Source organism: Rhinoraja longicauda, chromosome 17 (assembly GCF_053455715.1).
Source record: "Rhinoraja longicauda isolate Sanriku21f chromosome 17, sRhiLon1.1, whole genome shotgun sequence".
Classification (NCBI taxonomy): domain Eukaryota; kingdom Metazoa; phylum Chordata; class Chondrichthyes; order Rajiformes; family Arhynchobatidae; genus Rhinoraja; species Rhinoraja longicauda.
Genome location: NC_135969.1, coordinates 9,424,710 through 9,437,346, shown reverse-complemented (window position 1 = coordinate 9,437,346; position 12,637 = coordinate 9,424,710). Strand labels below are relative to the sequence as shown.

General features: G+C 45.5%; 1 protein-coding gene across 7 annotated transcripts in view; it reads left to right on the top strand.

The window, feature by feature from the left end:
• The first annotated feature begins 88 nt into the window (after window positions 1–88).
• Window positions 89–12,637, top strand: part of pbrm1 (polybromo 1) — a 57,118-nt gene continuing 44,569 nt past the window's right edge. For all 7 annotated transcript variants that reach the window (XM_078414044.1, XM_078414043.1, XM_078414041.1 and 4 more), the window contains exons 1-5: window positions 89–174; window positions 7,311–7,471; window positions 8,717–8,814; window positions 10,474–10,621; window positions 12,070–12,222. In XM_078414044.1, the coding sequence (XP_078270170.1) occupies window positions 7,328–7,471; window positions 8,717–8,814; window positions 10,474–10,621; window positions 12,070–12,222 (543 nt within the window). In that variant the 5' untranslated portion in view covers window positions 89–174; window positions 7,311–7,327. The remainder of the gene's footprint in view (window positions 175–7,310; window positions 7,472–8,716; window positions 8,815–10,473; window positions 10,622–12,069; window positions 12,223–12,637) is intronic.

Genomic DNA, 12,637 nt, shown 5'->3' with positions numbered 1-12,637 from the left:
GTGTCGCCAAGAGCGAGGCCGCTTTACGGCGGCGACGCTGCCGCCGGGGACCGGAGCGGAGCGGAGCGGAGCGTCAGGCGGGGGGGAGGGAGGGAGATAGACGGGAGGTTGCCGCCACTGTCGTCGCCATTACCCGCACAATTCTACCCATTCCTTCCAGATCGTCCAAGCGCGGTAAGGGCAGCCGCGGTGGCGGGGCTGTAGTGAAGGGAATGCCGCGTTGGGGCGGTGTTTCTGGGCGAGTTTTTGCGCGGGCGGCGGCGAAGGGGCCTGTGACGCGCAGGGCCGCCTTTCCTTTTGTTGTGTCAATCAGGCCCCACTCCCTTCACCCCTCACTGCCCACCCCCTCAAACACTCCTCACCCACCCCCTTAAACACTCTCCTCATCCACCCCCCTCAAACACTCTCCCACTCCCCCACCCCTCAATCACTCTCCCCACCCCCCTCAATCACTCTCCCCACCCCCCCCCTCAATCACTCCCCTCACCCCCCCTCAATCACTCTCCTCGCCCCCCTCAATCACTCTCCCCACCCCCCCCTCAATCACTCTCCTCACCCCCCTCAATCACTCCCCTCACCCCCCCCTCAATCACTCTCCCCCCTCACTCACTCTCCTCACCCTCACTCACTCTCCTCACCCTCACTCACTCTCCTCACCCCCCTTCACTCACTCTCCCCCTCACTCACTCTCCCCCTCATTCACTCTCCCCCTCACACTCCTCACCCCCTCACACTCCTCACCCCCCTCTCACACTCCTCACTCTCCTCACCCCCCTCACTCACTTTCTTCACCCCTCCTCCTCCCTCACTCTCCCTGGCCCCCCTCACTCTCCCCGCCACCCCTCACTCTCCCCGCCCCCTCACTCTCCCCTCCCCCTCACTCTCCCCTCACTCTCCCCTCACCCTCACTCTCCCCTCACTCTCCCCTCACCCCCTCACTCTCCCCTCACCCCCCTCACTCTCCCCTCTCCCCCCTCACTCTCCCCTCCCCCCTCACTCTCCCCTCCCCCCCTCACTCTCCCCTCCCCCTCCCCCTCCCCTCCCCCTCCCCCTCCCCCTCCCCTCCCCCCTCACTCTCCCCTCACTCTCCCCGCCCCCCTCTCACTCTCCCCGCCCCCCTCACTCTCCCCACCCCCCCACTCTCCCCAACCCCCCTTCACTCTCCCCGCTCCCCCTTCACTCTCCCAGCTCCCCCTCACTCACCCCGCTCCCCCTCACTCACCCCACCCCCCACTCTCCCTGCCCCCCTCACTCTCCCGCCCCATCACCCCTTCCTCACCGCACTGCTGGTTCGTTTCCTACCTCAAAAATAGGAGTTTCTCCATCTATATGGGCAATTTTTCCTCTTCCCCCGCTAGCCTCCTGCAGGTTTCCACAAGGCTCCATCCTAGGCCCCATTCTCTTCCTTCAGCCAAATCATTCAAAGGCACGGCATTTCTTTCCACTGCTATGCAGATGACACACAGCTTTATCTCCCCCTGAAACCGAACAACTGGTAACATTTAATCAGCCTCATGCACTGCCTTGAGGACATAAAATGTTGGATGGCACAGAACTTCCTTCAGTTAAACGAGAGCAAGTCTGAGGTTATTCTGTTTATGTCTGTGTTGTTAGGTTTGTGTGCTATCACATGTTCTTTTTTAGTACCTGCATTGATGTACAGCACTTTGGTCAACGTGGGTTGTGTTTGTGCTATACAAATAAACTTGACTTGACTCCTCATCCCCCTCTTTTACCCCCCCTCATTCACCCCCCCCTCACTCCCCCCCCTCACTCCCTCCCCCTCACTCCCTCCCCCCCTCACTCTCCCCCCCTCACTCTCCCCCCCTCACTCACCCTCCCCCGCTCACTCCCCGCCCCCCTCATTCTCCCGCCCCCTTCCCCCTCACCCCCTTCCCCCTCACCCCCCCGCCCCCTTCCCCCTCACCCCCCCCCGCCCCCTTCCCCCTCACCCCCCCGCCCCCATCCCCCTCACCCCCCCCGCCCCCTTACTTTCCCGCCCCTTCCCCATCAACCCCCCTCCTCACCCCCACCACTCACCCCCCCTCATTCACCCTCCCCACTCACCGCCCCCCCCACTCAAACCCCCCTCATTCACCCCCCCCCCCATTCACCCCCCCCCATTCACCCCCTCATTCACTCACCCACCCCTCACACCCCACCCCCTTCCCTCACTCTCCCTTCACGCCCCCTCCTCCCCCTTACCCCCTGACTCGCCCCTTAACCTCCTCACCCCCCTCCTCACTCACTCACCCCCTCAATCTCACTCTCCCTCCCCCCTCACTCTCCCTCCCCTTTACTCTCCCTCGCCCTCTCCCTCTCACTCTCCCTCTCCCCCTCACTCTTCCTCCCCCTCACTCTTCCTCCCCCTCACTCTTCCTCCCCCTCACTCTCCCTCCCCCTCACTCTCCCTCCCCCTCACTCTCCCTCCCCCTCACTCTCCTCCCCCTCACTCTCCCTCCCCCTCACTCTCCCTCCCCCCCTCACTCTCCCTCCCCCTCACTCTCCCTCCCCCTCACTCTCCCTCCCTCCCTCCCCCTGTCACTCTCCCTCCCATCCTCAGTCTCTCTCCCACCCCCCTCACCCTCCCACCACCCTCACCATCCCACCCCCCTCACCCACCACCCCTCTCTCCCCCCCCCGCTCCGCCCCTCACTCTCCCCCCCCTCACCCTCCCCAATCACCCCCTCACCCTCCACTCTCCCCCCTCACTCTCCCCCTCACTCTCCCCCCTCACTCCCCCCCACTCACTCTCCCCACCCCCTCACTCCCCCCACCCCCCTCACTCCCCCCACCCCCCTCACTCCCCCACCCCCCTCACTCCCCCACCCCCCTCACTCCCCCCACCCCCCTCACTCACCCCCCTCATTCACTCACCCCCCTCATTCACTCACCCCATCCCTTCACCCACTCACCCCCCCTCTCACCCCACCCTCCCCCCCTCTCACCCCACCCTCCCCCCCTCTCACCCCACCCTCCCCCCCTCTCACCCCACCCTCCCCCCCTCTCACCCCACCCTCCCCTCACTCACCCCACCCTCCCCTCACTCACCCACCCCACCCCCCTCACCCACCCACCTCACCCACCTCGGTCACCCCAGCCTCCTCACTCACCACACCCCCCCTCACTCATCCCACCCCCTCACTCACCCCATCACCCCACCCCCACTCACCCCACCCCCACTCACCCCACCCCCACTCACCCCACCCCTCCACTCACCCCACCCCCACTCACCCCACCCCTCCACTCACCCCACCCCTCCACTCACCCCTCCACTCCACTCACCATCCCTAACTCTCCACTCCTAACTCTCCATTCACCACCCTTAACTCTCCCCACACGCCCCTTACTCTCCCCACCCACCTCTCATTCTCCCCACCCACCCCTCACTCTCCCCACCCACCCCTCACTCTCCCCACCCGCCCCCCCTCACTCTCACCACCCCTCCTCACTCTCCCCACCCCTCCTCACTCTCCCCACCCCCCTCATTCTCTCACCACCTCGGAGAAACAGATAAGGAAGAGTAAGGTGTGAAAATGTGACATCAAAGGAGATGTGGATCAAGGAACATTGTTAGCTGGGAGAAGGTGACAACAAGACATACAGAGAACATTTAATCAGGGGGATAGTCAGACTGGTCGGAGAACTAGGAAGGGGGAGGGATGGAAAGAGAGGGAAAGCAAAGGTTACTTGAAGTCAGAGAAGAACATTTTCATATTGCTGGGGTGTAAGCTGCCCAAGCAAAATATGAGATGCTGGTCCTCCCATTTACATTGGGCTTCAATCTGACAGTGGAGGAACACCAGGACAGAAATGTCAGTTACGAGCATATTTCATTTAAAAATGTTCAATGTAAGAAGTTCAGGTGGATTCATCGTGACTGCTGATCTGGAAAGCTTTGTTAGAAATAATTAAACTTCAACTAGTATGAGTGAAGAATTTTCTCTTTTGGTTATTGTTTACTAAGATTCAAAGAGTTTAAAAGTTTGAGCCCGAATTCATTGTTAAAATTGTGACAAGTTCAATTGTTTGTGAGGAAGCCATATCTTTGAGTTGTAAATTGCCCCAAACTATTGGTTACTTATAGGTCTTTCAGAAAAGTAGCGTACAGTCAATTATTCTTCGAGTTTCAGAAGATTTTTGTCTTCATGTTAATTTAAATGTTGCAGGAAAATAGATTTGTATTAGGTCCCTTTTGATGCCATCCGATTTCTGTGGCTAGGAAATGAAACAATAAAAAATTGTGGAGTCTCTAGCTGTGGATAGTTGATCGTTCTTAATTTTTTTAAATTCTTGTCCCTCTCTCGTGATCCTTTGTGGTTTCCTTTACTTTATTCACTTTTAATTTGCCCCTTATTGCTCTCCAACATTAAATCTCTTAAAATAGACACGATGTGGCCATTCACTAAGCTACCCTTTGGGTCTTGCCTCATCAATACCAGTTGCACACCCTGCAATGTTTTGATGTGAAGGGTGAGGGAATAAACAAGCAATGACAGAGCTTCCCATGGGATGCATTCTGCCACCAAATTCTTAACCAATGCTTAGCAACAAAACAAATTCCATTAAATTGGTCTTAAATCTGTTGAAATTTTACAGACAAGCTTGTTAGGAAAAGAACATTAGCAGTTAACATATACTGCAATAGGAATGATGATGTAAGCTAGGATATTCACCAGAGCAAACTTTTGTCAGGTAACATGAGAACTTTTTCTTTGGTAAGGTCAATGCTCATGCATGATGATAGGAAGATTCTGTTTGATTTCTTTCCCATCTTTCCCCCTACCCTCATAAACCAAATCTTTGGTAAGTTCAAAACAGTACTGCCAGCCTAAACCATTTAAATGGAAGCATTATTGTACATGTACTGTCGGATTTGAAAGGCCAAATTAGTTTGTTTACGCTGCTGCTCATCACATGGTGCCTGGCTGAGAATGCCCATTAGTTACCTCTCAGAATCTAAGCCAGGTTTGACCTAGTAACACAAGGTACACAGACATACTGATTTCACTGGGGAGAGTTGGATTGCAGATATGAAGCAAGAGAAAGCAAGGGTGTCTGTTCGATATCTGAAATAAAAACTGGAAATTCTGGAAACACTACAGGCCACTCTTCATCTGTAAAGAGAGAAACAGTTACTCTATTTTTAAAATATTTTTTAAATAGCTCTGGCTATTAGGAATATTTTTTATAACTATTGATTAATACAGTATTTTGAACCGATGAATGAGAGTGTGGGGATTTTCTGGCTGTCAATGCTTTCAAATGTGTTTTGAGGGCAAATCACTGGATGAATTTAAGAGAGAGTTAGATAGAGCTCTGGGGGCTAGTGGAATCAAGGTACATGGGGAGAGGTTGGGCACAGATTACTGATTATGGATGATCAGACATGATCACAATGAATGGCGGTGCTGGCTTGAATGGCCTCCTCCTTCACCTATTTTCTGTTTCTATGAGGGCAAGGCTTTCTGAGTGTGCTGCTGGGGAAGCCCTGATGCGGGTCAGACCTTGCCAGTGGTGGCCTGAATGGAAAGGTGTAATGATCTGATACTGAGTGGGAAGGATGCAGGTCTGGACCAGCAGTACCTGGTCCCTTGTCTTCGATGTGAGGTGTTGTTCTTGCTTCCAAACACTAGATTACACGTGATTTTGAGAGTGATGCCAAATATATGACCATTCGTCGCTGTCTTGTTTTCTCATATCATTTTTCATCTCCCCAAAAGTGATAACTGAAGTACATATTTGACTCTGCATTAAAATTTGATAAGCAAGTCAATGCTGTGGTAAAAGCCAGCTTCTTCCAACTTCGAACCATAGCTAAAATCAAACCTTTCCTCCAATTCGACGACACAGAAAAAATCATTCACGCTTTCATTTCCTCCCGCCTAGACTACTGCAACTCCCTATACACTGGGATCAGCCAATCTTCCCTGTCCGCCTGCAACTGGTCCAAAACGCCGCAGCGAGACTCCTGACGGGTACCCGTAAAAGGGACCACATCACCCCGATTCTGGCCTCTCTCCACTGGCTCCCTGTACGGTACAGAATCAACTTCAAGCTCCTCCTATTCACGTATAAAGCCCTAAATGGACACTCCCCCCCTACATCAAAAATCTTCTAACCCCCCTCTCTAACTCCAGATCCCTCAGGTCGGCCGACTTGGGGCTACTCGCTATCCCGCGGTCTAGGCTTAAGCTCAGGGGTGACCGCGCTTTTGCGGTTGCAGCTCCTAGACTGTGGAACAGCATCCCTCTCCCCATCAGAACTGCCCCCTCCATCGACTCCTTTAAGTCCAGGCTCAAAACCTATTTCTACTCCCTAGCGTTTGAGGCTCATTGAGGAGGCGCTGTGAACTGTTTGCGTGCTACTGTATGTTTCATTTTTTTTTCCATTGGAACCTAATCAGATGTACAGCACTTTGGTCAACGTGGGTTGTTTTTAAATGTGCTATACAAATAAAATTGACTTGACTTGACTTGACATAAAAAAACAGTAAAAATGTGTGCGATTGATCTTTTAAATGTTGCTTGAAATTTGTAACTGTAAGTATTGTTTCAAGTGCAGAGGTTTGAGGTATCATTACTGTGTATCCCTTTTCCCCCACATGCTTTCAACTTTGTCCAGGCCTCAGAGGTTGGGAGTTTGCTCAGTTACAAAACTGAAGTTGGACTAGACGAATGTTGCATATGAATCGGATGACCATTTATCCTAATGTGGTGTTTCCAAGGAAGCACTTACCCTTGTGTTAGATAATGTTTTACAAAGACACAAATGTCACGGAATAATACAATCCCATATTGGTATTGTTCAATTGGTTGGAGACTTTTATTGAAGGGTTCTCATCAGGTAACGAAGAGAAAATAAAAATATCCTATTTGCTCTGAGTGACTGGCCGTAGATTTATAAACTAATTCACTTTGATAATCATTATTTGACCAATAAAAGCACAACTGTATTGACTTGTATGGAATATATTCTACGTATGAAATCTGTCCAGCAGTTATCCTGTCCTCCAAAGTTATTCGTTTCCCTACTTAAGAAGGATAGTATTAATTAAACACATGCTAGTTTGTTTTGCCTTCCCTATTGCTGAAGGGAACCCTTGTTCTTGATTTTTTTTAAATCGTGCTTGAAATGACATATGTTTATGGTGTACTGTTTAATGTTTAAATTAGTATTGTAAATGCAGGTACATTTTTACAACTGGAAGTTTAATAAAAGTAGATATTGAAAAGCTTCTAGTTGTATTACAAAACCTATGAGTATATATGTTTTGTTTGTACTGACTGTTGAACATCTTATTTTTAAAGATATTACCAAAGTTCCAATGGGTTCAAAAAGAAAAAGAGCAACTTCTCCTTCAAGTAGCATTAGTGGTGGAGACTGTGATGATGGACATCATGTTTCTGGAAGCAATGCAGGATCAAGCAGAAAAAGAAGGAAAGTTGCCAATGTCCCAACCGTAGATCCAGTAAGTATGCCCACGAGTGATAGCATTCTATATCCTTTAATTCTTGCGGAGAAATTCAGTCTGGTTTAATAAGACCATAAGAGCAGCATTAGACCATTTGGCCCATCGAGTCTGCTGCATCATTTGAACATAACTGATCTATCTTTCCCTCAACCCCATTCTCATGCCTTCTCCCTGTAACCCTTGACTCTTATTAATAATGAACCTATCAATCTACACTTTAAAAATACCCAATGACTTGGCCTCCGTAGCCATCAGTGGCAATGAATTCCACAGATTCACCACCCTATGGCTAAAGAAATTTCTCCTCATCTCCATTCTAGAGGCATGTACGTTTATTCTAAGGCTGTGTCCTCTGATCCTAGACTCTCCCATTACTGGAAACACCCTTTCCACATCCACTCTGTCTAGACCTTTCATTTTTCAACTAGACTCCTACAGTCTCTTTAATATGCAGGGATCAGGTTCCAACAGTTCCCTTAAACTCTCAGTTCCCCTGCTTGAATTCAGTTATCGCGGATCCTGATTCCGCACTCACTTTGAGTAACTGGAGTCCAGGAAGCTATGCTCCCTCTTTGCCACTGAGGCCCTGGTTACTGTGCTCTCTTTCAAGTCACTGGATCCTGGTTCCTGTGCTCCCTTTAAAGTCACTGGGGACCTGGTTCCCACATTCTCTCATACTCACCAGGGTACTGGTTCCTGCACACTTTCACACACTAGAGACCAGGTTTCCATGTTCCTTTTCACTCCGGTCTGGTTCCCATTTTCTCTTTAAATTTAACTAGTCCACTAAAAAAATTGTTGTATCTCTCCTGGTCAATCTCTGTCAAAGGCTTTCAGATTTCACTGCCATCAGTATGGAAAATATAGTTACAAACTTCAATTCTGAATGGCTCAGCTCAAATGTTAAATCTGTGCCCTCTTGGTTTATATTTCCAGTGCCAAGGAAATGGTTTCCCTCCATCCACCCCTTAATATTGCAAACACTTTGTTTAGATAGCTTTTATAAATTAAAGGGAAAACACGGCAGTTTATGTCGTCTGTCCTCATAATAAGTGACTGACTTTGTGATGAATTAATATTGTTGTGCATAAAGTTCAACATATCTTTTGAGGTACAATGAAACACTGAAAGATGGTTTGAAAACTCACCACCCTTTGGGAGCAAAAAGTTTCTCTCGTATTTGTCTTAAATGGGTGACACCTTGTATATAGAAGTATTGCTTGAAATGTTTTCTTTCAACAGATTGCTGTTTGCCATGAACTGTACAATACCATTAGAGATTACAAGGATGATCATGGAAGACTTCTATGTGAGCTCTTCATCAGAGCACCAAAGCGAAGGTAGCATTTTTAGAATCCTTGCCTTAAAAGGTTCATATAATTCAATAAAATTCAAGCACATTTTGGTGGGAAAAAATCTTATTTTTGTATTTTTTGAGTAAGAACATGTATAAATGCAGCTTTGCAAATTCCTATTACACACTTTTATTTCTAATAATTGTCTGCCAATGGCTGGTTATAAATTATGTAGAATTAACCGGGCAATTTTAAAATGTTAATGATACAATGCAAATTAAGAAAACACGTTTTTAATAAGAATGCAAGTGTATTAATATTTAATGAAACTCATGACAGTCGTGTTTTTCTCCTTTTCCAGTGCTGAGTACCATTTTGCTACAATGCAAGTTTGTAGTTAGCATTTGCTTGGGCATTTGCTATTACCTCCATTTGTCTGCTATATAGTTGCTTTGTATAAATGCAGAGACGGGAAGGATGAAAGAGCTTACTTTTGTGCTACATTCCCAAATCAGAAATTATTCTGATTTTTTTAAACATTGTCTTTTAATAACATAATATTAGCAATAATAATAAGGACCAGCAAAGTCTCAGGAAATGGGCATCATAAACAAAATGACATGGATTTCATTCAGTGTTGTAGGCATGTTACTGCTTAAATGGACTCACTGCATTGATCTTATGTTCATAAGTTGTAGGAGCAGAAGTAGGCCATTCGGCCCATCAGGTTTACTTCACCATTCAATTATGGCTGATCTATCTTTCCCTCGCAACCCCATTCTCCTGTTTTCAAGATCAGTGGGCTGAAGATCCTTACCCAATGACTTGGCCTCCACAGCGGTCTGATCTGAAAACTGTGATCTTCAGCCCACTGATTTTGAAACTTCATTTGTTGTCATTTAAACACAATGACTTTCAAATATTCTTCATAGTATAGCTTTACATTTATTGCAACATTTCAAACGCAATACAAAAAATACTTATTAAAGTTTGAACTTGAGTGTAAAGTTTGATAATTGCTACTGTGGTGCAGTGTAAAAATGAAGGAAACATAACATTTAGATCGAATGATTTTGGGAAATCCCCAAATCAGCATTGATATAGGTTGAATTTTTGTTGCAATTGTTTCACTGGTAGACTACAGTGTCATGCTAAATTTATCCTAAGTTTCATATGTTTTAATCTTCTGAAATTTATATGTAATAAACATTCAGCTGTGTTTTATCACAATGCAGGTAATGTTTGGTTAAATTTAATAATGTTATAAAGTTCAGCAAGGGAAAGGCTTTGGCCAATAATTTAAATCTTTTGAAGAAGTTACAGTTGCTGTTTCAACTTTGTGTCAGTACTGCTTGTAAAATATAGGTAAAAAATATGTAAAAATTATGAATGAATTTTTTGCATTGCCATTAGGAAGTTCCAGTATTGATGAAGAATCGGGTAGTTGGCTTTGTGTGCTGCTTAACTTGCATTATGCCTTGATTTAACTTATGCAAGTTAATGAAGCTCAAAGCTCACGTCTTGAGCAGTTACAATGAGGAGCATGGTTAGGATTTGTGCAAATTAATGAGAATAGAATTCATGGGTGTGAAAAGAGAATTGAAAATTACTATAGGCTATAGTAGCTTTGAACATAAATTTGCAGTATTGTCATTTGAAGGTTGCACAATTTTTATGCATATCTTTCACTGTGCTGCAAATTAGGAACCAACCGGATTATTACGAGGTGGTCTCTCACCCCATCGATCTTTTGAAGATACAGCAGAAATTAAAGATGGAGGAATATGACGATGTTGATCAGTTAACTTCTGATTTTCAGCTTATGGTTAATAATGCAAGAGCTTACTATAAGGTAATTAACGGAATTACCAAACTTATAGCATTATGTCGGTTCTCACCCTTAGTTCTTTGATTTGTATTTATATTTTGTATATTTGTCTGATGAGGATTCTTAGGATATTGTAAGAAAATAACTGCAGATGCTGGTACAAATCGAAGGTATTTATTTCACAAAATGCTGGAGTAACTCAGCAGGTCAGGCAGCATCTCAGGAGAGAAGGAATGGGTGACGTTTCGGGTCGAGACCCTTCTTCAGACTGATGTCAGGAGGGGCGGGACAAAGGAAGGGTAAGAAAATAACTGCAGATGCTGGTACAAATCGAAGGTATTTATTTCACAAAATGCTGGAGTAACTCAGCAGGTCAGGCAGCATCTCAGGAGAGAAGGAATGGGTGATGTTTCGGGTCGAGACCCTTCTTCAGACTGATGTCAGGGGGGGGGGACAAAGGAAGGATATTCGTAGTATAACCAGTAAGCCTTTAAAATAGAAAATGAAAAATGTTGTTTTAAAAAAATGGTATACTTTATAATAAAAATGAAACATATTGCAGATGTGCAGAGATTTGTCAACATCTGAAGTAAGAACGTTCATATTTACGTGTCGGCAGAGTTTTCCACCAACATTTATTTCTTTAGAGTTTCAAATAGTATAACTTTATTCCCTATTCAGTATAACCAGTAAGCATTTATATAATCTTGACATTTCCTAGTATATTTCCATCTCTTTTAGAGAACTTTTAAAATCAGTTTTGTGATATTGGACTGTTCAAAATAACTGATAATTAACACAATTACATGAATGCAAAATCTCATATTAAAATAAGAACTATATGAAAGATTGCATTTTGTAATGTCAGGTAGATTATTATTCATTCGAACCTTCAAAATATACCTTCCCTTGGAAATGACCGTTCAAGAAATATTTTTGGGAAAGTTAAAACCATTTTTGTTCCATGTTTGAGAATTAATCTATTTTCATTTTAAACTGTTTCTGTTCTATGAAACCAATGACAAAGCACTTGAGGTTTTAAGTTATGGCTAACTGTTGTTGAAAGTGATTTGAACATATTTTAAGTGAATCTGTATCCACATTAAGATATAAAAAATTCAAGCTTGAAGGGTCTTTCTCTTTCCAAAATCTTATATCACCAGTTTGCCTCGGTTACCAGAAACACGAGTTCTAAAATATTTCTGGTCAACTCATTTTTTGTTCCATGCTTTCAAAGTATGATGTAAGTTCAAAGTTTAGACACAATCATAATACTGTCCCGCTGAGTTACTCCAGCATTTGTGTCTATCATACTTTAAATGTATATATTTTTTAATATTTAAAGAATACCTAACTTTAACTGCAACTAGTTTCTAGAGTTAATAGATGTTTGTTAATTTGGCCACACCAATTATACTTGTTCATGGAATTATAGTTGAAAACCAGGTAACATAGTGTTTAATCAAATGTAGGCAGATTCGGCCGAGTGCAAAGCAGCAAGTAAATTGTGGGATTTGTATACAAGAACCAGAAATGAATTTGTTCAAAGAGGAGATTATGAACAAGATGATGAAGACGATGATTATGATGGACAGGATCATCCTGGCACAGCTGGTGATGAGGATGTGAGTATTTTTGTTAAGTACTCATTTTCCCAGATGTGAACATTCCTACAAGGCGTTTATTTATTGCCCATTCCTAATTGGCCTTGAGCTTGTGGTAATTAGGTGTCGCCTCGCAGTGCTGCTATTTTTCTGGTGAAAGTACTTCCACTGCTTTTGGGTAGGGGATATGAGCGTTTAAATTCAGCAAGGATGAAGGTCTGTTGATGTATTTCCAAATCGCGATGGTGTACAATCTGGAAGAAAACCTTCAGCTGAATCTGTTCCCATGTGCCCGCTACTTTTTCTGTTGGTGATAGAATCATGGATATGGCAAGTGCTTTCATGGTAGCCTGGGTAAACTGCAGTGCAGTCTGAATATGGTACACGTTGCAGTGACTGTCAGCGGTGGAGGGAGTGAATGAGTAGTTCCTGACTT